We start from the raw sequence: 24,198 nt of genomic DNA, 5'->3' as shown, positions 1-24,198 counted from the left end.
AAAATTGAATTAAAGATTACATAAAAGATAACGTCAATTAAAATAGTTTTTCTTATATAATAAAGGAAAGCTATTTATATTTTTGGAAAAGCAAATTTGAGTATCAAGAGGGTTTTATTTTATTTTTAGTTTTTTTATATAGATATTAAATAAAATGAATAATCCTCCTACAGATACTTTGTTATATTGTAATTTTCCATTATCTGAAATTAAACAATTCCATTTTGGCAAAACAAATATTCATGTTAGACCAAATTATCTGATTCTGAGGCGGTTTCAGCGCAAGAAATGAAAGAGCAAAAGTCCACCGATAACCCTTTAACTGCCACAAACCAATTAAAGAAAAATGCCAGCTTGCAATGCAACAGGACGAAGAACTTTATCACAGCGTATTTTTTGGCCACGCCACGTGTCACACACGGATAGAGCCACGAATCAAATAGCGGTTACAGTTTAAGGTTGTTGGTTAGTTAATACTAAATTAACATGTTTCATATATAAATACTTTAGCATTTGTGTCCCAAAAATATGCCAAGTGTCGATGTGGGAGCGCAGAGGCAAAAATAGTAACGTTGGAGAAGGAAAACAGAGAAGATCGTTTAAAAGAGGAAAATATAGAAAGGATGAAGGGGGTTTGTGCTTAGAGGCGAGGGATATTAACGTTGGGAGTGGGAGTGGAGTTTTATTTCGATATTACTCCGGCGACGGTTTGATTCTCTCGCGCTCCCGTTGCTTCTCGTTTCCCTGAATACCTTCACAGTGTTCAGGGTAACCCTTTTTCTTTCTTCAATTGTTTCTTACCATTTCAAAATATGTCGCATCATTCTTACAATATTATATTTGTTATCTTACCTTGCCTCACACTTTGTTGTATAAAACAAACTAATTATACAAATGTAGTTTCTCTTCGAAAATTGGTGCATTGGCATGCACGTATTTGCATGCAAATCATTAAGGATGATTGTGAGATGCGATTGTTGACGGTTTGTGTTTATATACAAAATGTTAATGATATATGGTTTGAAAAACTGTGATGCTGAGGAGGGAGGGATGAATTTGGGGTCTCTGTTTCATTTATATGACATGAAATATGCAGATGTCAGTTGATCATTTTCATTTGAACCTTCTTGTTTACATCTTGTGCCTGGGAATTTTGCAGGTTATAAGGGATTCAAGAAAAAAATGTGCAGATCAGTTAGCCTGCTCTTCTGTTAATATGGTATCCAGAGTTTAAGCGATGAGTCCAGCATTTGAAAATTTTCCCCATTGAAGCCAATAAACAGTAAGAGATTTGGCTGCACTTTTAATTTCTTAATATATTAGTCGGCTCCATTTGTTGTTGCATGATAAAAAAGGACAGATTTTCTGGTATGTTTTTAAGGACATAATTGTTCGAGAATTGAAGCATAGATTCTATTATGAATGTCAGATCAGATAGAAACAACCAACATAAAGAATGTCTTAACCGATAGAAGTAATGAATTCATTATTAGATGATATCTGATAATATAAAAAACTTATTAATGCATTCTAATTAAATTTCTCATTTGGTACATGAAAATGAATTTTGAAAGAAATATATCTTGCTTTGTTGGCATATTTATACATGTGATGAACGAACGTGCAGATGCCATCGCCTTCAGAAAACTACTTTCAGAGGATTTGATGAGAAGAAGTGGCCCTTGGAATGCACTGCTGCCATAAATCTTCTCATCATCTGAATGAGATTGTTCAAGATGGCTGTGACCATTGACCGACATAATGGATTCAAGCCATTTAGCCGATCCCAGAGATGCAAACTGCAATCCTATGGTCACCTTGATCCCAACACTCTTGAACTTAGCCAAACTGGTACATTCTCACACTCCTTTGAACTAGCGTTCCAAGCCGATAATATTCACCGCAGTTTCTCCACTCCATGCCTCCCCCTAAGCACCCTTTTAGGGGAAGAACTCACTTCTCACCACCCAAGGGTTGAGATTGTTCGTGGAAGTGGAGCTCCAGTACATGCTCTAGTTGTGGAGGTTGCCATAGCTATGGCCTCAGGTGTTCAACCTACACCCCTCCCTAGTGGCCTAGGTGGTGCCTATGTTTTCCGGAACCCAAATGGTAACAACATTGCTGTAGCAAAGCCAATAGATGAAGAACCTTTGGCCTTGAACAACCCAAAAGGCTTAGGGGGTCAAATGCTGGGCCAACCTGGCTTAAAGAAATCTATTAGGATTGGTGAAACTGGTATAAGAGAATCAGCTGCTTATCTTCTTGATCATGGAGGCCTTGCTGGTGTGCCTCCAACTGCTTTAGTCAAATTCTCTCATGCTGCATTCTTTGTTACCAACAACAGTGATGCAGCCACAGTTCCTTCTCACAAGCCTAAAATTGCCTCACTCCAACGCTTTGTTGGGCATGGTTTTGATGCAGGAGAGTTAGGCCCTTCTTTCTTCTCAGTTTCTTCAGTCCACCAAATTGGGATCCTAGACATTAGGATTCTGAATCTTGATAGACATGCAGGGAATATGCTTGTGGTGAATCATGACCATAAGAATAGTTTTGTTGATGGAGTCACTGACCTTGTTCCCATTGACCATGGTTTTTGCCTACCTGAGTGGCTGGATGATCCATATTTTGAGTGGCTGCATTGGCCACAAGCCTCCATTCCTTTCTCTGACTCCGAACTCGAGTACATTTCCAAACTTGATCCCTTTAAAGATGCAGAGATTTTGAGAACTAAGCTTCCTTTATTGAGGGAGTGCTCTATTCGTGTTCTTTTTGTTTGCACCATTTTGTTGAAACAAGCTGCTGCTGCTGGCCTTTGTCTTGCTGAAATAGGCCAAATGATGACTAGGAAGTTTCGTGGTGGTGAAGAGTTACCAAGTGAAATGGAAAAAGTTTGCTTGAAAGTCAAGGCTAGCATCATCTTCCCTCGTGAGAATTGCAAAGAAACCGAACAAGGGTCTAAATGTGAAGTTGGTGGCATTTCCTTGGGAGACCTTAACCAAGGAGAATGGGAAGCGTTTTTGGACATTTTTAGTGAGCTTTTGCATGGTGTTTTTGAGGAAAAGAAGGTGCAAAAGCATAAGTTGGAACATCATGGAAGTTACCGAACCTTAGGAAGATAGGTAACCAAAGCAAGAGATGAATCACTGCCGCTTGTTATTGTACATTAAAGTCAACATATATTTTTAGTATAGATTGTAGATACAAGTCCCATATATATATATATATATGACAAGGATGGAATAGCGATTGGTTAGGTGGTAATGCCATCCATTCCATTCCGCAACTTCATTTTTTCTTCTTTACCCCTCTTTGTCAAAATAGAGTTGTACCCCCTATCTGAGTGGGTTTTCACCTGTGATCATGTAATTATTTTTTGTATTTTTTTCTTACTTTGCTGATTCAAATTGTAATGGGAAGCATTGATTTCATTAATTCTTCCCTATATATCTATATATATAGATACATATATACTGGTTAATGTTGCTTGTGTGCACTGTTCTTATGTACATGCATGTTACAACACGTCTACATTGAGATAGAAAACATAATTGATCACTTGAAATTGGATTTTTTTTTTTCAGGATGTATATATACATCCTTGAGAAAGAGATACGAAAAGAGGAGAGGGAAAATAATAAATGTCATAGCAGTATAAGAAAAGAAGAAAAGTAACGTATATAAGGTATAAGTTTAATTACACACTTAGCAATTTACAAAAGACAGTGAATTATTTTTCCTTCCACCAATATGAGTTTTAGGAACTATGCAAACATATATATACTTATAACCAGGTAGAAAAAAGAAACCTTATACGGACAACACCATTTGTATCACATTTTACACTCCTAATTAAACATGTCTTAACATATAAAATATTCTAACAAAATCCAAAATGTCTTAACAAACCCTTCACATTATCATCTCCGTGTGTTCTTACCCCCTACTATTGTCATACTATTACCCTGTAATAATAATTGGTAAGTTGGGTGTTAGAGTGTTTACAAGTGGTCATTATCATCTTTCTCCCTTTGTTTATGATGTCTCTAGTCTATAGTACATTATTGGTCTTCCGATTCACCTAAGATTCACCATTTGAACATAATGTAATTATCACATTACATAATTGTAATAAGTGGCATAAATAAGTGTACTTAAATCATACTAAATGTTTTCTATTTCACTTTGGTTTACAATATTTAGATTCCATTTTAATATGCAAAACATTTGACCAACTTATTTTCTTAACATTTAACCATACAAAATCAACTTGTAAGATGAGTATTGTCCCAATTTATATACTCTTTAATTATTTTATTTCTAACCGATGTGAGACTTGAGGAAAATTTTTTAATTCTTAAACTTATAAATATATATATATATATATATATATATATATATCTACGAAAATTTTCTATCATTTAGTAAACATTACTTGCGAATTTATTTTTACAAGAAAATCAACAAGAAACAAGATAAAATCCGTACAACATTTTTTTGCAAATTTTTACCATAAATTTTTTTTATGATCATTAAAATTGTAATAAAATTTACAAAAAAAAATTATAGATTATTTTTCATAAAAAAATTTGTAAGAAATTTTTGTAAAATTATTTTTTACAAATAAATTTGCAAATTTTTTTTATAAAATTATTATTACAAAAAAATTTGTAAAAAAAATATACAAATATTTTTTTTTTAAAAAATTCGCAGAAAAATAACATTTTTTTTAATAGTGGAATGCAAACAATTAGATGTGGTATTGTAGATAATTGGAGCTTTGAATCGTTATATTCATGGAGGACCACTCCAATTTTTCCTGTACTCAGTTTGTTTTATTCTTTATAAATATACTTTTTTTTTCTTTTAGTCCCTATAAAATATAAATAGAGTGGTGATACAATTATAACAATTTATATAATATTAATTTTTGTGTTTATTACTTTCTATTCCATCATTTATTACATTTTAAATTTCTCCCTCTTTTATCTTTTTCTCTCTCAGATGTAAAATTTATTGTACAACTTATAAAAATATCATTTCTCTTATAATATATATATATATATATATATATATATATATATATATATATATATTTGTGTGTTTTTAGTTTAATCTCTTTAATATTCCATATGTTGACATGTTGACATGAGTTCTTGCCATGACATGCCAAACATGTTTATGATGTGGCACTTCTGTTATGCTTATCAGTTTATTATAAAGGTCAAGGCCAAAAACAAAAATAAAGTTATTCTAGAGACAGAAAGTTAAACAAAAAAATTATAATAAAAAAGAAAAGTAAAGATTGACTATATTATAAGAAGTTAAATCATCGAACAATTTAGGACAAAATTATTATTTTAATATAAATACAAATTTTATTTATAATAAATATTTAAAACATAAATAAACAACAAAAATCTTCAAAAAATTATTACTTTTTATTTATCATAAACATTTAAAACCTGTAATAAAAATCTAATTATATATATCTTAATTAAAATCATTCTTTTAAAGAAAAATATATAATAAGAAATAAGCTTAGTCAAGTAATAAGTAGGCATCAAAATTTGAATAAAAATTTCTCATATATTTTAATATCGGTTATATATTCAAAATTCATAGTAAAGACTATTCAAATGCTCAATTTTTTTTCTAAATTTTTTTATTATGTCTTTAGCTTTTTCCATGCAAAGAAAAAACTCTTTTATTAATATTATTTGGATAACACATTTGTCAATTTCTTGTGCTGGAAAAAAAATTAAGAAATATCCCTAAAATTTTCATCTGTTAGAGTTTAGTCTGTAAATTTTTGTGGGTATGAATTTATTCTTAATTATTTTGAGCCGTCAATTTTTTTTTTGTTGTTATAAGAATTAAAGGGATATCATACAAAAATAACTAATTTGACATTTAATGTAAGTAATAAAAAAAAAATTTGGACTCATGAAAATATATTTGTGTTGAGAAGAGTAAGGGATGATTTGATTAAGAAGGTGTTTAGTGGGATCATATCAAAGATTTGATTCCTTTCATGAGATGACTATACTTTCTTGAAAATAAGATACAAAGCCAAACAATAAAACTAATAAAATGAAACTCCATAGACTACATAGAAACATTATGTCAAAATGAGCCTAAAAATTGACAAAAATTTCAAAGTTTGAGAGACAAGTCCAGATCGGATGAAGATGAGTCATTAGTTGTGACACTTGGACTTCCCTGAAGAGTAAGACCATCAACACAAACACGAGAAGATAAAGAACCACCAACCAGACTTGTAGTTGCACTCTCAACAAGTGAAGGAATCTGGTAAAAATACCCCTCAATTTCAGTGTTCAATATCGTTGGAAATGTTGCATCACCTCCACCTGAAGTGCTTGTCATTCCAAAAAAATGTGGCGCGAGGGGAAACCCTTGGTTAATGTCATAGCTAGGTTGTGCAAGAGTGAAAGACATGTTAGGCATGTGCTTCATGGGGTGCATGAGAGCACCATGATACAAGGGTGTCCCTTGAAATGGAAGATACGTTGGAGGTGAATAAAGTGGAACATTTTCAAGAGCCTTCATTTCAAGCTCTTTCTCAATATTTAAAAGGAGTCGCTCACGCTTGTGAGCATTTTGGTGCCCTCCTAGGGCTTGAGAATTGCGGAACTTCTTGTTGCAGAACTTACAGCTGAGTTGATTCAGAAACAGATTTGAGTCCTCCATGGCCAAGGTGGGTGGCTCCTCCTCAATCTTACGCTTCAACTTTTTGTTCTCAACATCTCTAATGGATACTCTTTCTGACATTGTTGAGAGCCTCAACAAGATGAAAATACTTGCAGAGAAATTAACTTTGTATGTATGTTATATGGTTTTGTGAGAGGCCGAGGGATATTTATTAAGGTACAAGTCAACATTGCATCTTCCATAAAAGGAACATATATATGACCCATAGAAAAATTTTCTAGATATGGTTACGAAATTAAGATAGAGTTGATGAGTTCATGGATATCGGAAGAGTTGTAGATTAGTACAACTTTATATATGCAGTGTTACACTATACTATATGAAGGTTGTTATACACCTAATAATAATTTTGTGAACAAATGTTTTCTTTTTTGTCGCTTCTTTGGGGTTTATATCCAACCCATAGTTTCAAAACAAAATGTTGCAACCGTAGCAATTGGTCAATATTTCATACTCAATTTAATCAAATAACGGCCGAGAATGGTAACGACTATGAGTTTGTCTTAACTTCATGTGTTTTCCATGCTAGTAATTTATATTTCTAAGTGTTAGTCTTCCGTTGATTTGTCAAACCATTTGTTGAAATCTATGATGGGTTGCTACAACTCTTTGTAAAATGGTATATAGTTTGAATGGGCATGACTTTTGATGAAGAGAAATGAATGAATCGTTACAACTATTCATAAAAAGGTATGGTTTGAATGGACATGATTTTTTTATGAAGAGACATAAATAAATCGTTGTCTCTTCATGAAAGGATACTCCTCCTCTTTAATTTTATATAAGTTAATATATATATTGGGACATATATGGTATCAAGATTTAAAATTACAGTTAAGGTCACAAATGTTGTTACTGCAATTGCAACTATTGCAGACACTACAACATGACGTAATTTTATGTCCATATGAAATACTAAAGCAATCTATAACTTTTATAATTTTTTACATATATTTTATTTATATTGTTGTATAAAAATTTATAATTAATATTAATGTAATTAAACCTAAGTATGGTTAACTCTAAACTAAAAAGCAAATATAATATTAATAGGTTTATCCTTTTTCTTATAATCTCCTTGTTTTTTCTGCTTTTTTTTTAGATATATACTTTTGTCCTTATAAATATTTTTCTTTTAAAAATGTCCTTGAAACATGTTCAAATATTAAGGTTTAAATAATTTTTTCGTCCATAAGAGGCTTTTGTTTATAGTACTTTTTTTTTCTTGAATTACTTACTTATAATTTTTTTATTTCATTTTCTGTTTAATTGAATTTTAAATCTAATAGAAAAAAAATTATTTCTTTTTCATTCTTGTTGTTTGATTGAATTTTAAATCTAATAGAAAAAAAATTAAAAAAATTATAGAGATCAAATAAAAAAATCAAAAAATTATAGGAAATAAAATTTGAGAGCCCGAGAACGAAAACAATTAAAATTTAAAAGAATCAAGATGAATATAACTAAAATTTGAAATGCTAAATTGAAGTTTTAGTCCTTCTATAATATGAAATATATAACTTCGGTACTTTTATTTTTAATTTCTCAACTTTAATACCTCGATTTTTAGAATCTACTATTTTTGTGTTATTTATTTGTTGAACGTTAAAATTGTAACATTGATTATGACCTAACATTAAATTGATTAATATTTAAAAATATTTAGGTTGATTTGTACTTTTAATTTTCATTTGGGATAAAAGTTACTTTTAATCCCTCAAATATTTTTCAAATTCACTTTTGATCTTTTAAAATTTTTTCATATAAAGAATTATGAAGAGTAATTTCAATTTGTTTATTTCTTTTACATTTTAGATGATTAGAAAAAAACAAGATTGAATCAGCTCTCCTTCCTCTTTCTTAATACATTATGTCTTATATTGTTATTATTATCGTTTATTATTGTTACATAATATAAAATAAAAAAATTATATATAATAAATCTAACATGTACATATTAAATATTAATTTATAAAATATATAGCAATATATATTATATATTATTATTTTATATCGCAATATATATTATTATATCATATTTATAATGTATATATGTTAATTTATATAATATATATTATAAAATTTACATTCAGAATTTTACTTGTATAAAATTATGATAATTTTGACATCTAAATATAAAATATATTATTAACTAAAATATTGAAATAAAATTATTATTTATATAGTTTTTAGAAAAATTTTACCCTTTTTACATATCATTAAATTTTTATGAGAAAGATGAAGATATTACTCTATATCAAAGCTTATACATCATACCAACAAAAATGACACACACACACACACACACACAGATATATATATATTAAGGGATCACAAAACCACAAAAATAACAATAACCACTTATTCTAATATATTTGTTTGTAATATATATATGCAACTTAAATAATTTTTATAGTATAGTATTAATTTTAAATTATATATTTAATAATATAATATCTATGTAGATATTACATATATTATTTTGTGAAATCAATTACAAATATATTATATATATACATATTATTGATATTTTTAATTTGTATTAATATATAGTTTAACATGTAATTTTTTATATGTATTTCTTTATATAAAATAAAAATAAAGATAATTTTAAATACAATAAAAATTAAAATTTAAAATAGGATATGAGTTTATTGAAATTTATAAGTATAAAATATATTTAACATGAATATTTTAAAAAAAAAATTAATAAAAATTGGGTCATACAATTCAATTAATGACACATCGGTTTAACCTTTGACTCGCTGATCCTGATCCAATTAAGTAAAAGATGGATAAATATAAATCAACATAAATATATAAATTTGAAAATTTCTTATTATTATATTTAATATTTATAATTTACTATAGTTGTCATTTGTCAAAATGAGTTATTTCAACATTGACCTTGAATGAATTTCAGATAGCATTTGTGCAAAACAAAAAGAACGAATAAAGATTGGCTTCGGTGATGGTAATCCAAAGTGTAAATTGGCCTTTAGAAAAAAATTAAAATACCAAATTAAAAAAAATGGGCCTAACCTAGGATTTTACTTTAGCTGAAAAATAATGAACGTGAAACATGAGAAAAAAAATTTAATTAGGGAAAAAAAGTTGGGCTTCTAAAGTGCTTGAAGAAAAATTAAAAGATAAAAGTTATATATACTTCTTTTGTTATTTTCTTTTATTTAAATTTATTAAAAATATAATGATGATAATAAAGTTTTAACTTAGGATCCTGTATATACTATCTTAATTGTTCCTGTATTAGGATACACATTAATTATCCTTGTTGTAGCGGGTCTGGTCCTGGATCTCGGTCTTCTCGTTCCTATCCGGATAATCCGAAGTCAAGGGTGAGTGTGCCTGCAAAGACACTCCGACGCTCAAGTTAGTGCTCGACGTAATAAATGCAGTAGTTCAGAATTAATTACATACCTCGTTAGGGTCCTATTTATAGTAGTTCTTATTGGGCCGCAATTAGGGACTGGGCCCCGAAAAATTAGGGGTCTAATCCTATGCATTATGTTAATTAATCTCTCCGTAACCATCTTGATGATGCCGACATACTCGGCCGACTCCGCCGACACGTTTCGCCCCATCTGGGGGTGGTCAGCGGGTTCGGGTCCTCGGCATAAGCAACGGTCTCGGGTATTCGGGCGAGTTGGCCACCATACGGTATATTAATCTTTTATCATTAAGTTGATCTTAATGATTTTTTAATATTTTTTAAATATAATAACAACAAAGTTTGAACTTAGAATCTTATGTATATTACTTTAACCTTCCACCACCAGGTTAACTTAGTGGTTTTTCAAAAAATATTTAAACGCCCTTCTAATTTGTTTTCTTTTAAAAATAAATTTTATTTCAAAAAATCATCTTTATTTCTCTTCTTCCTCTATTTTTTCTCTCTCTAGTAATCAAAAAACTCACTTTCATTTTTATTATTTTTTAAACACTAATATTTTTCATCCTATCTTCCATTGGATACAACGTTGTAAACTTTTTTAAGACATCGTTTTCAAATACATGACTTATGTCTTTTTATGATGAATCATTGATTAGGAAGAATATATTTTTATTATTATTGATATGAAATTGTGTTTTATGGTTTTTAAAATATGTTTTTCGAAAATACTTTTTGAAAGAAAAAAAAATTTACTCTTTAAGTTGAGAGTGAGTGCTAAGACAAAAGATATACTTTAGGGAATTACTTTTTGGAAGAGTAAATATATTTGATCTCTTCTAGAAAGTATTTTTCAAACGTATATCTTTATTCTTTTAAAAAGTACTTTTCAAAAATATATTTATTATTTTTTAAAAGCACACACTTTTCAAAAATATATTTTTTCTCTTCAAGTTTAGGATAAGTGCTAAAACATAAAAAAGTACTTTTTGTAACACTGAAAATGTACGGTTGTTTATTTAATTTTATTAAGTAATGATTTATGTGTTATGTGATTTTAATGTTTTAGAACTCTAAAATTAAAGAAATTCTAATGAGTTTAATTTTTGGGAGTTGTTTTGAGTTGATGTTAAAGTTAATTAAGTATAAGAAAATGTATATAAGTTTTTCTTAAGATTTAAACTTTATAAGTTCATTTTCTTAAGAAATCTAAAGAGAAATTAAAGAGATAGGTTCTAGCTAGAGGCAAAGAAAATCGTTTCATCCTTTGAATTATAAGAATTAAAAGTGAATTTAAGTCATTTTTTTTTTTGTATTAAATGAGACTGCCCATTTAATTCATCAACTTGTAGTGAGATAATCAAGTTGATTTTCTTAGCCTCACTAAAAGTTAAATCAAGTTGGATTAACCTATCTATTGTCTAAACAATGGTTAGCTGAATTAGGTGACCCACTTCGACAACATTAGATTTCATCCTTATATGTCACAATCTTTGGTCAAAAAATAGTAAATCAAATAATTTAGCTAGGTCAAAATTATATACACTTATTTCATTACAATATCTAGTTTTTATAATAAAAATTTAATTCAGACATTAATTAAAAACTTTTAAAGTTTGTTTTTATAAAACCTTTCATTCATAATAAACATTTAAATTTATAAGAAATAATTAAAACAATTTAAAATTTACTCTTGTAAAGGTAAACACCGTAAAATGAAATAAATTTAGGTCAAGTGATCGGGAGGAAACAAAATTTGAATTTTATTTTTTTTTTGGAATTTTTTTAAGAAATAGTCATATATACAATATTAATATTCATAATGAAAACGACTTAAATTGGGTCAAATATTTTCTGTTTTTGGTTGTCTTTATTTCACCCATTAAAAAAATTTCTCTTTTGTCAACATTATTAGCATTTTTAGGACAACATTATAGTTATTAACATTATTTGGTATATAACTTTTCCGTTTATTATACGAAAAACAAAGTAAATAAAGAATTATAGTCCCCAAAACTTTAATTCATTAGAATCTAGCCTGCCAATTGTTATAAACAAAAAGTACTAGCTGGAAACTCTTTAACCCTGTATTACCAAATAATTTCGATCATGTGAATCGATACAACCCTAGCAATTAGATTGTGTATACAGTTGCCCTAATGGGCAGTATATATTTTGCTCATTCACCATGAAATCATTAAATCTATGATCCCCTTTTAATTTCATTACCATCTTCTGCATCAGGTGATTTGACCACACATATATATTTCCTTCAATCGAAGCCACAATGCTCAATCCTCTCTTAATAAATACCCCTCTCTTTCTTTCACAAAAGCACCACACACACCAATTTTTTTCTTTGCAAATACTTTTTAACATCTCTTTCTTAGGCTCTCTCTCAACGATATCAAAAAGAATGTCGAAGGCTAAGGGAGACGTTAGAAACAGAAAATTGAAGCGCAAGATGGCAGAAGAGTCCACCATGACAGAAGAGGACACGGCAGAACAATTACTGTGCCTAAGATATGGAAAAAGCACCAACACCACCATGAACTTGCCCTCCTCAATGTTCAATACACATACAAAATCACCGAGAGTCTTGCTCACAAGGGATTCAAGTTCTTCTCCCACCAATGACCAAGTTCAAGAAGAGACTCAGTTCTCGTGCAAATTTTGTGAAAAGAAGTTTCTCAATGCTCAAGGACTCGGGGGCCATCAGAAGGCTCACAAGAGGGAGCGAATCTTCTTCAATGCGAAAAAAGAGCTAGAGAAGAACCCTTTAGGGTTTAGACCCACAAATTTTCAATTTTATCTAAATTCATTTTCACCTATGCCAAATGGTACTCCCATGCAATCGACACCCTTTTCTTGTAATCTTGCACCACCCACAGTTGGTTATGGCACTAACAATGGAATTCCAAGTTCTTGGGGTGTATGGAGATTATTGAACACCGAAAGTGTAGGGCTATGCTTGCAGAATCCTTCACTTTCTGAGAGTGCAGCAAAACCTTCCGTTGATGGTTCTTTTTCTCGCGTTGGTGCTGCTTTTGGTGGTCTTCGGAGAATTCCAACTATCGCAGCAACAGATTCACCTTCAGCAGATTTGGACTTGTCGCTAAAACTTTGATGTCTTGTCATTTTACTTTAGGCACGCATGTACATTTTGCTATTAATCTTACAAAATGCTGTTTTGTAAATTTAAGAATTAATTCATACCCATAAAAATTCGCAGACCATATTCTAGCGAATGAGAATTTTGGAGACAAAATAAATTTTTAGGATAACTATGATATCATTATAAAGTATTTACTGCTAAAGTGTGAGGGGAGATAAAATTATTTTTTTACTTTTAAATTTTTCCGAATAAGAAATAGGTAACTTATATTCTAAATAATGTTAATAATATTAAAAGAAAGGCATTTTGTTTAATGGAAAGAAGCACAGACATAATAAAAACATATATATTTGAACCATATATTTACGTTTTTTTTTATATGAATGCTTAATATTTTGCCGTTACTTAAAACAAAATCAGAAAAATATTCAAATTTTGATTTCTCCGAGTCATTTGAGCTAAATTTATTTGTTTTTACATTTTCTTTTTTATAATAACAGTTTTAATGTTTGTTAACTTTTAAATATTTATTTTTAAATTTAAAAGAAAATCATGAATAAAAAGTTATATTAACAAAAATTCCTGAAGGTATTTTTAAATTTTATAATTAAAAAAGTATATTTGTAAGGAAATAATATATAAATGTCTTAAGAAAGTTCGATGAAAAAAAGGATTTGACCTATTAACGGAATCTAAATGAAATAAAATCATTTAGTATGATTTAATTATGACATATATCTTTATCGCTATGAGTAAGGATGTTTTAAAGTTGATTTGTACTAGTTAAAACTTTAAAATTTGATCCAATTAATGTTCTTTCTAGGACACACACTACAAAAAAAAATTGTCATATAGTGATACACACACCCTATAATGACACTATACATGTCATTAAAAATTACTTTTAACCACACAATAACTACAATATATATTGATATATTATTAAAAAGTGTGGGTATATGTTATAATGACACACAAAATATGTTGTTAAATCTCATTCAAAATCAACACTAAAATTGTGTGTAACTATATGTCAAATAGACATATATCTACATATATTATATCTATAGTGACACTTTTTGTATGTCACTATATGTAATATTTCTTGTACATACGTTTAGATTATTTTTGGAGTCATCTTAATTCAATTTATGTTTAAAACACAATATTATCATATATTTTCTAGTTTGATTGGGTTAGATTTGGATTTTAAACAAATGATTTGGTAAAAAGTTTGAATACCATATATTTTTAAGTTTGATTGAGTCAAATTTGAATTTTAAACAAATGATTTAGTAAAAAATTTGAAAATTTGTATAAATAAAAATAAGCTTAAATCAACCTAATCTAACTTCACCATGATCACTACTATATTTATTTGTTATAATAACATTCCATATTCATTATTCATCAATTTATCTACTTTTAGTTTACTTTAAAACTCCATACATAACAAATTTATATAAATATATGTACATATATATGAAATAGTACCACTGAAGTTGTCAGCTTTTGTTAGAAAATTATTGTACAAATAATATATACATATCATTTTTGTTCTTATTTATTTTATTAGTCAACAACAAGGAGAACCAAACTTAAGACTTTGTGCATCTACATCAACCATCCATTTATTTATTTATTTTCTAAAATCCTCTTTTTAAAATATGTAATTGGGTTCAGTCAAGTCTAGGGATGACAATGCGACTTTATGGGAACGGGTAGTAGTATACTCCTCCCCGCCCCACAGGATAATTAAAATTCTATCTCGTACCTGCTCTATATCTATGCAGGTATTCATTAAGTGAGTATCTATGAACTTTTTGAATATATGCAGGTATCCATGGATATGCATAGATAATTATGATTTTTTAAAAAATAAAAAAAATCACATTACAAATAATTTTAAGTTTGAATTTGATGTTATTGAAATGCTAAAAATTAAAAATTGATGTTAACTTTTAAACTTGCATTTAATGTTAATTTTGTTGATATTAAAAATAATTAAAAAAATACAAGATAATCAATAAATTAAAATACATAAGTCTCATAATTTAAAAATTTTTATTAAACAGATACTCGCGAGTATGAATATTATCATATCCACCTCCGCCCCATTTATAAATGAGTAGAAAAATATTCGTACCCATTATTTGCGGATATTTATTTAGACTACTCATTTATTATCCGTAACAAATTTTATCTATTTATGAATATAAATATTTTTGTCATCCCTAATTAAGTCAACCTGATAAAAGAAAAAGCCGCGAAATTTTTGTCATTACTATTATTGTAGTGCAACTCTCCTCTCCTCCATTAGGTTACCCTTTTTTCCCCCTCATTAATTTTTTTCTTGCTCCCACCAACAACTAAAATTTCTCAACCCTCATCCATCTTGTTACCGCATGTGCTCCTGTTACGGCCTCATATGCTCGTGCTGTCGCCCATCCCTAAGCCACCCTACAACACAAAATAAATAAATAAAATGGAGAAATGAGTGGAAGACCGTGGGGAAAGAGAAAGAAAATATAATAAAAAATGTTATGTACATAAAAAGAAAATGTTATTATAAATATAATATATGTAAGAATAAATTTATTTGACATATACTCAAATAATTTTAATATTGATTTCTCCCTTCATTGGGACAGTCCCTATAATCTAATTCAAAGAGTTTCTTAGCAATTGTACATGGGATCATTGGCTTAAATGAAAAAAAGTTATATAATGGAGACTTTACCAAATTTTACTATAAAAAAAAGATTTTGAAATTAAAAAAATCATCATATTTATAGAAAGGGTTATTGCCTTAAATGGGTGAGATAGTCGTCTGTATCAAGTTTTACTGAAAAACTCAATAAGTAGAGTTTATCTAATTTCGCCCAAAAATTTGTAAAAGAAGATTTAGTAAATTTCACTTGGTAACATGTGAGAAATTTTTTTCAATTATATGTGTACTTATAAATTCATCCTCTTTTTTTAACGATTTGAAACTTTATTTAGACACTAACAAAACTTATTCGAAAATCTTATTCATATAACCTTTAACCAACTTACTTTCTTAGTTTTCACACTTTTCTCTGGCCATCACTAAATCACGAAGATAAAATGAAAATATTGTGAAAATATTATTTCTAAGTACAAAAAATTATTTATAACAAATAAATTATGAACAAGTAGTCTAACAAAAGAAGAATTGTCCTGAATCTAGATAAAATAATTAGGATTATGTTTACGGTAGAATTAACCATCAAATCCTGGGTTCTTTTTATTTAGACTAGCACACGAACGTATTTCAATTTAGGTGCTTTACTGTGTTATCGTGTTACCGAGAATGGAGAGTAGGATGAAAAAGTCTTAGCAACTACTTGTTTCGAAATGTTCTTCGATTAAAACAAACAAGCAATGTTCCCGCATGCAAATAACAATATGAATAGAATGAACAATGTATACATTCGCAATACAAATCATGTTCAAATTACATAATGTTCAAGCATTACAAGATTAAAGTCTATAACTACGTAATTAAAGGGAGAGAAGAGAAAAGAAAGACTACACTAATCCTACTCCTAAAAAGAGAAAAGACAAGTGGCCGAGAAGTAATCATACCCAAAGATGATTCCTTGCATGGAAGTCATATGTGCAGGCAGAGAATGCTTCAGAATTTGGTTAGAGTATGAGTTTTCCGACCTTTGTTAAGGTGCGTAGTACTTGTATTTATAGAATTAATTAGGGGCAGTTAATTTTGTGCATGTACATCATTAGGGGATAACCGCTGCCCATTATGCTCACCACGTGGTTTTAACTTGTAACTTCTCACAACCGCTTATCTCACGTAAATTAACTTCTCGACCCAGTCGTTAACTCTCCTTGTATGACTGTAAGTACTTTGGACTATGTTACTACTTTTCGAGCACATCGAATGTCCCATTTCAAACAATTACCCATTTGTTCATTGGTAGACGCGTGCCTTTATAATCTCTTTCGAGGAATCTTGCAAGTATTTCGACTCGTTCGTCTTCGAGTTGCCCCAACAGACTACGTAGTAGACATTCGAATAATTTTTTCATTTATTAAAAAACTGTCATTTTGAATTTAAAGTTTTTTTTATTTTAATTTTTGCAGTTCGAATTGAAAATAAATAAAAGTTTAGTTGTGATTATGTATTATAAGATAAAAATAAGTTAATGTGTGTTGACACAAGTGATTAAAGACTCAGACCGAACCTTTCATTATGTATTATAAGATAAAATTGTCTTAATTTTATTTCTTGACCAATATTAAAAGGAAAATATTATTAAATTAAATAATTTAAGACAATTTTATGTATTATTTCATTAAAACATGAAACATTTTGTAATAAACATCTAAAACATAAATAGGCATAAAAAAAATTTCAAAAATATTTATAATAAAAATAATTAAATCAATTTAAAGTTATTCTTATTCTTATAATGAAATAAATTTTAAAATACCTATTCAATATTCAGTTTATTTGAACTCATGAGTCCCACTGTAGTAAAGGATTATTTATCCTCACGGAAGGTACCATCGTTCCATATATACTTGGAATTGGAAACTTCAAACTTATGAAATAGAGTCCACCAGTAGTCGCACTTGGGGAAAGGGTTTGTGGGACATGATGCACCCACACTGAAACATGCCAGCAATCATTGGAACATACGAAGTTGTTATCTACGTATGAGTATTGTTTATTACAGAATACAGCGATGTGGAAGATAACGTAATTAACCACCTAAGTATGTTTAAATACAAACTAAAAATTTTCTTTTAGAGTTTTTTTATAATAAAAATACTAAGATATAATTATAAATTTATAATTAAATAGTCTCGATGTTAGGCCCATTACTGAAACCACAAACGTGGGGCCCATCATAGAAAATCAGCATGCACAAGAGAGCCTAGAAGCTGGTACCAGAACCCAGAGAAAGGAGCAAACCCTTCTGACTCAAAGACTACGTAACCAATTAACCACGTGGCAACCTCGTAAGGAACGGTTAGGCAATATGGGAGCACGACTAACAAACATTGATTCCTTTTTTACGTTGCCTGTAGTGCGTATGGCACTATATAGGCAGAAATGATGATGGAATAAAAGCACGATAATAGTTTTTGCCTCAATTCTCTCTGATAATTTCTCTTTCTTCTGATTATTCCATTTTCTCCTTCTGTGTACTCCCCTTTCATTGGTGCTTTCATTGAGCATCCTCCCATGGCTGACTCCTCTGACTCCATTTCCTCTCTCGAAAAAAAGCTTTGAACAAATTCTCCTTGCCCAAGCCAACTTCTCTAACACCCTCCATGACATCGCTGCACGCACCTCCTTCATGGAATCCAAAATCACATCACCACCCCCACCACCATGCCCCATCAAGTTTGACCTCCCATCCTTTAACGGTGAAGACGTACTAGGCTGGATTTTCAAAATAACTCAGTTCTTTGACTTCCACATGACACCACCAGACCAGAGAACACAGATTGCTTCCTTCTATCTTGAAGGTCCAGCACTTGCATGGTACCAGTGGATGCACAAGAACGTTCTCCTCACGTCATGGGATGCCTTTCTCCGTGCATTGGAACTGTGTTTCGCACCATCAAAGTTTGAGGATCCAATCGCTGCCCTGTGCAAGCTTTCTCAGGTCCACTCTTTCACCGATTACATCTCAGAATTTGAATCCATTGCTAACCGCATCTCCGGTTACCCCGCAAGCTTCTATCTCAGTTGTTTCATCTCCGACCTCAAGCCCCATCTCCGCCGGGAGGTCACTGCCTTACAACCCACCGACATGCCACAAGCTGTTGCATTCGCTAAACTCCACGATGATAAGTCTAAAATTCAACCATTTCCATTCTCCAAATTTCCCAGACCACCACCTTCCCCGCCGGTGACTAAACCACTTCCTCCACTCCTTCCTACACCAACCACCAAACTTCCCATTAAACGTCTTACAGAGGCTGAAATGCAGGCTCGTCGGGATAAGAATTTGTGTTACAACTGTGATGAACGATATACACGTGGCCATCGTTGTAAGACTCAATTCCTTCTCCTTGTCGGGACTAATCAATCTGACGACATTGATCTTCTCCTTGACATTGATCCGGAGCCTGACCCATTGGCTGACCCACCTCTGGAAGCGGGTTTGATTAGCCTTCATTCTTTTTCGGGTCAATGGACCCCGCGAACCTTCAAAACTACTGGGTCCATCAATGGCTACGAGGTTCAGATTATGGTTGATAGTGGTGCTACACATAATTTTATCCAAACTAAGGTGGCCCAGTTCTTAAATCTACACTTGGAGCCCACACCTTGTCCATTAAGAGTAATGGTTGGCAATGGAGACTTTTTGCCCTGCACCACATTCTGCCCTAAAATCCCCATCACTATTGCTGACCTACAATTCCCAATTGACCTCTACCCCTTGGACCTCTCGGGCACTGATATTGTCCTTGGTGTTCAATGGCTAACACAGATAAGCCCATTCACCATGGACTATAATGGGCCCTTCATAAGATTTATGTGGGAAAACAAGATGGTGGAACTTAAAGGAGACCAACGCCCGAATCCCACTCCAATATCAACCCATCAATTAAAACGCCTGCAAAACACCAACAGAGTGGAAGCCCTTTTCCAACTCATTCTAGAACCAACCCCCAATCTCCACTTTTTTCCCACTTCCACAACACCTTCTTCTGACGCACCTCTACTTCCCTCAACCTCTATCCCACCGTTACAAACATTAATCACCACATACTCGTTCCTTTTCTCCACCCCTTCCACCCTCCCACCATCCCGCTACACTGACCATTCCATCACCTTACTACCAAACACTTCACCCATCTCGGTTAGACCATACCGCTACCCCCCACTTCCAAAAGCAAGAAATTGAGTTACAGGTACAGAAAATGTTGGATTCAGGATTCATCACCCCAAGCACCAGTCCTTATTCATCCCCTGTTTTGCTTGTTAAAAAGAAAGATGGAACGTGTGGCGCTTCTGCGTTGATTATCGTGCGCTCAACGCCGTCACCGTCAAGGACAAATTTCCAATTCCCACCATCGATGAGCTTTTAGATGAGTTGGGTACAACATCATGGTTTTCTAAGCTTGATCTCTTCTCGGGTTTCCACCAAATCCTCATGAAGCCTAGTGATTCCTCAAAAACGGCTTTCCGCACCCATAATGGTCATTTCGAATTCAAGGTGATGCCCTTCGGTCTGTGCAACGCCCCATCCACGTTCCAGGCCACTATGAACGACCTCTTCCGCCCTCACCTGCGTCGTTTTATCATCGTCTTCTTTGGCGATATACTGGTTTATATCTCTACCTTGGAAGACCACATTCTCCACCTCGAAATTGCATTCAAGTTGCTCCTTGATAACAAATTCCATCTCAAGGGGTCCAAATGTCACATTGGGCAGCAATCGATTCAATACTTGGGGCATGTGGTATCTGCTGCTGGGGTTACACCTGACCCTATCAAGGTTCAAGCAATCATTGACTGGCCGATTCCGTTAAACCTCAAATCCCTACGTGGATTCCTGGGGCTTACAGGCTTCTACCGTCGTTTTGTGAAAAGGTATGCCGCTATCGCCTCTTCCCTTACTGATTTACTAAAGAAAGATAGTTTCTTGTGGACAGATCATGCTACGGTTGCTTTTAATGCTCTTAAGACAGCAATTACGTCTGCACCTGTCTTGGCGTTGCCAAACTTCGATTCTGTCTTCGCAGTTCAAACAGATGCTTCCGGCACGGGCATGGGGGCCGTTCTATCACAACAGGGACATCCAATTGCATTCTTTAGTAAGCAATTATGTCCTAAATTGCGCAATTCTGTCCTAAATTGCACAATTCTTCTACCTACATCAGAGAGCTATGTGCCATTACCTCAGCAGTGCAGAAGTGGCGAAAGTACTTGTTGGGACGCCATTTTATTATTTACACTGATCAACAATCCATCAAAGATCTCCTCAGTCAAACAGCTCTTACACCAGATCAATCCTACTTAACCAAATTACTTGGGTTTGATTTTGAGATCCATTACAAACCTGGCCGGTCCAACACTATGGCTGATGCTCTTTCACGTATCCTCCCAGAGATAAACTCTTTTTTCATCATCTCCATCACCCAAATGGACTTCCTCGAAGATCTCAAACGCTGCCTTAGCAGCGATAATGCCTTCCTTGACCTTAAGGAACGACTCTTGCACGCTCCTTCTTCATTCCCTGATTTCTCAATTCATCAGGACCTCATTCTCCACAAAGGAAAGATATGGTTGCCCAGGTCTTGCTCAATGATCCAACTGTTGCTCCACGAATTTCACTCCACTCCTTTAGCTGGTCACCCTGGTGTCACTCGAACCTTGGCTAAATTGCAAGAAAATTTTTATTGGGAGAATATGAGAAAAGATGTTCTCACCTTTGTGGCACAATGTACCACATACCCTCACGCTGTTGGGAGGATCTGTCACTCGATTTTATCATCGGACTACCGCCATATCAGGGTCACACTACTATATTAGTTGTGGTGGATCGATTTTCAAAAGGAGTGCACTTTGGTATGTTGCCCCGCTCCTTTACTGCTGCCAAGGTCGCTGACCTCTTTACTCATATGGTTTGCAAATTACATGGCCTACCCCGTAGTCTAATTTCAGACCGTGATCCCATCTTTCTCAGTCAGTTTTGGAGGGAGCTCTTCCGTCTGAGTGGTACTAAATTGCGCATGTCCACCGCTTACCATCCGCAAACAGACGGCCAAACTGAGGTCACAAATAAGATACTACAGCAATATTTGCGATGCTTTGTTCATCATCGCCCCTCTCTATGGGGGAAGCTACTACCATGGGCAGAGTGGTGCTTTAATACTTCTCTTAACTCCTCCACGGGTTACACCCCCTTCGAAGTCATGTTTGGCCATCCCCCTCCATCCATTCCTCAGATTTTGAACACGGAAACAACTAATGCAGCAGCTCATTTTGAGGTCCATTCCCGCGAGGAGATCATGAAAAAGTTACACTCCAACCTCCTCAAGGCACAAGAGAACATGAAACATTGGGCCGACTCCCACCGCCGTGACCTCAGTTTTGATGTGGGTGATTGGGTTTATGTCAGGCTCCGCCCTCACCGCCAAAGCTCTGTCACGGGCCAATACCTTGGCAAGTTGCAGAAACGGTTTTTTGGTCCCTTCCGCGTGCTTGAGAAGATTGGTGCAGTTGCCTACCGACTGGACCTCCCTCCATCTGCAAAAATACATAATGTCTTCCATATCAGCCTCCTTCGTCCTCACCATGGACCGCTTCCATCCCCTCCACCACTCAACCTCCCTCAGGAGATCGAAGACAACCAACCCATTCTTACTCCAGTTGCTATTCTCAATTGGAAGATGTCCTCAGATACCACCAACCCACAAAAGTTGGTCTTGATTCAGTGGGAAGGACTTCCTTTGGAAGAGGCAAGTTGGGAGCCTTGGTCTCAAATTCAGGCCCAGTTCCACCTTGAGGACAAGGTGACTCTCGATGGGGAAGGAGATGTTAGGCCCATTACTGAAACCACAAACGTGGGGCCCATCATAGAAAATCAGCATGCACAAGAGAGCCTAGAAGCCGGTACCAGAACCTAGAGAATCAGGAGCAAACTCTTCTGGCTCAAAGACTACGTAACCAATTAACCACGTGGCAACCTCGTAAGGAACGGTTAGGCAATATGGGAGCACGACTAACAAACGTTGATTCCTTTTTTACGTTGCATGTAGTGCGTATGGCACTATATAGGCAGAAATGATGATGGAATAAAAGCACGATAATAGTTTTTGCCTCAATTCTCTCTGATAATCTCTCTTTCTTCTGATTATTCCATTTTCTCCTTCTGTGTACTCCCCTTTCACTCTAGGTCGGTCAAAGTCTTTGATCAACTTGGATTTACTTTGCTTGGGGTAGGGCATGTAATATAGACTATATTCGGTTTACTTCAGCATTGGACTTATCGTCCTCGAGGTATGTATTCTTCTTATGTTTTAATTGACCTCAAAAAAAGGAAAATATTAAATCTTATAATTCAAGACAAATTTATAAACTATTTCGTTGAAAACATATAACTTTGTGTAAAAAAAATTTAAAATAGACATTAAAAACAATCAAAATTATCTATAATAAATAATTAAATAATTTAAAATTATTCTTGTTCTTATGTTGGAAAAAAAAAACCTACGTATTCAATATTCATTATTTGAAAAAACGCGCTCTAGTATTTATAAATTTTTATATATTTTTTATGTATATTATATTGAATAAAATAAAAATGACTTATAAAAAATTAGATGTGTATTTATAACATATTTTTTTTAAAATAAAGATTAAAAATTAAAAAGTTGATATCAGATTAATAAGCTTTTTATGTTAGAAAAAAGTCCGACGTTAAAGCGGGAGACGTAAATTTACGTTGGCTATGAAATCCGACGTAAATTTACGTCAGACATTGCCAAGATCCGACATAAAAAAGTTATAAACAAAAAAAAAACATAATGAGTGCAAGCAAAACGGGCCGTTCTGCTTGGAGAACGGGCCGTTCTGCTTAATAGAACAACCCAGCAGAAAAAGCCAACAACCCAAACAAATAGAACAACATAAAAACCGAATAGAACAAATAGCCACAATAGCAATGCGAAGCAAAAAGGTGTTAGCGATTCATACCTAAGCTGCAACAATGTTCGAACGAGTAACGAAGAGTTCACCCCACTCTGCAAAAGATATAAAAAACGATTTAGCAACAAAGGAGAGAAGGAGAGGGTTTATACAGAGAAGAATCAAGAAAAGTGATGAGATCCGAGTGAGTGCGTGCGTGCGCGTGCCTCCCATGCACTCTTTTTATTCGCTTTTGCTACTTTTTTATGTCGAACTTGGTATGGTTCGACGTAAAATATAAAATATACG

At 32.7% G+C, this 24,198-nt stretch overlaps 2 protein-coding genes across 2 annotated transcripts; one reads left to right on the top strand and one right to left on the bottom strand.

The window, feature by feature from the left end:
• The first annotated feature begins 616 nt into the window (after positions 1–616).
• Positions 617–3,478, top strand: LOC109802943 (phosphoinositide 4-kinase gamma 1). Its single transcript, XM_029272025.2, has 3 exons — positions 617–768; positions 1,160–1,282; positions 1,628–3,478. Exon 3 carries the CDS (start codon positions 1,722–1,724, stop codon positions 3,117–3,119), a length of 1,398 nt encoding a protein of 465 aa, XP_029127858.1. The 5' UTR covers positions 617–768; positions 1,160–1,282; positions 1,628–1,721; the 3' UTR covers positions 3,120–3,478.
• Positions 3,479–5,282: 1,804 nt separating this feature from the next.
• On the bottom strand, positions 5,283–7,560 carry LOC109802678 (uncharacterized). The gene has a single exon (XM_083073255.1). The coding sequence runs from the start codon at positions 6,787–6,789 to the stop codon at positions 6,154–6,156; it is 636 nt and encodes a 211-aa protein (XP_082929381.1). The 5' UTR covers positions 6,790–7,560; the 3' UTR covers positions 5,283–6,153.
• Between the last annotated feature and the right edge of the window lie 16,638 nt (positions 7,561–24,198).

Source organism: Cajanus cajan, chromosome 4 (genome assembly GCF_000230855.2).
Source record: "Cajanus cajan strain Asha chromosome 4, NIPB_CcT2T_4, whole genome shotgun sequence".
In the NCBI taxonomy this organism is placed as follows: domain Eukaryota; kingdom Viridiplantae; phylum Streptophyta; class Magnoliopsida; order Fabales; family Fabaceae; genus Cajanus; species Cajanus cajan.
Note: the sequence above shows the minus strand (reverse complement) of the source record. Positions and strands in the feature narration are given on the sequence as shown.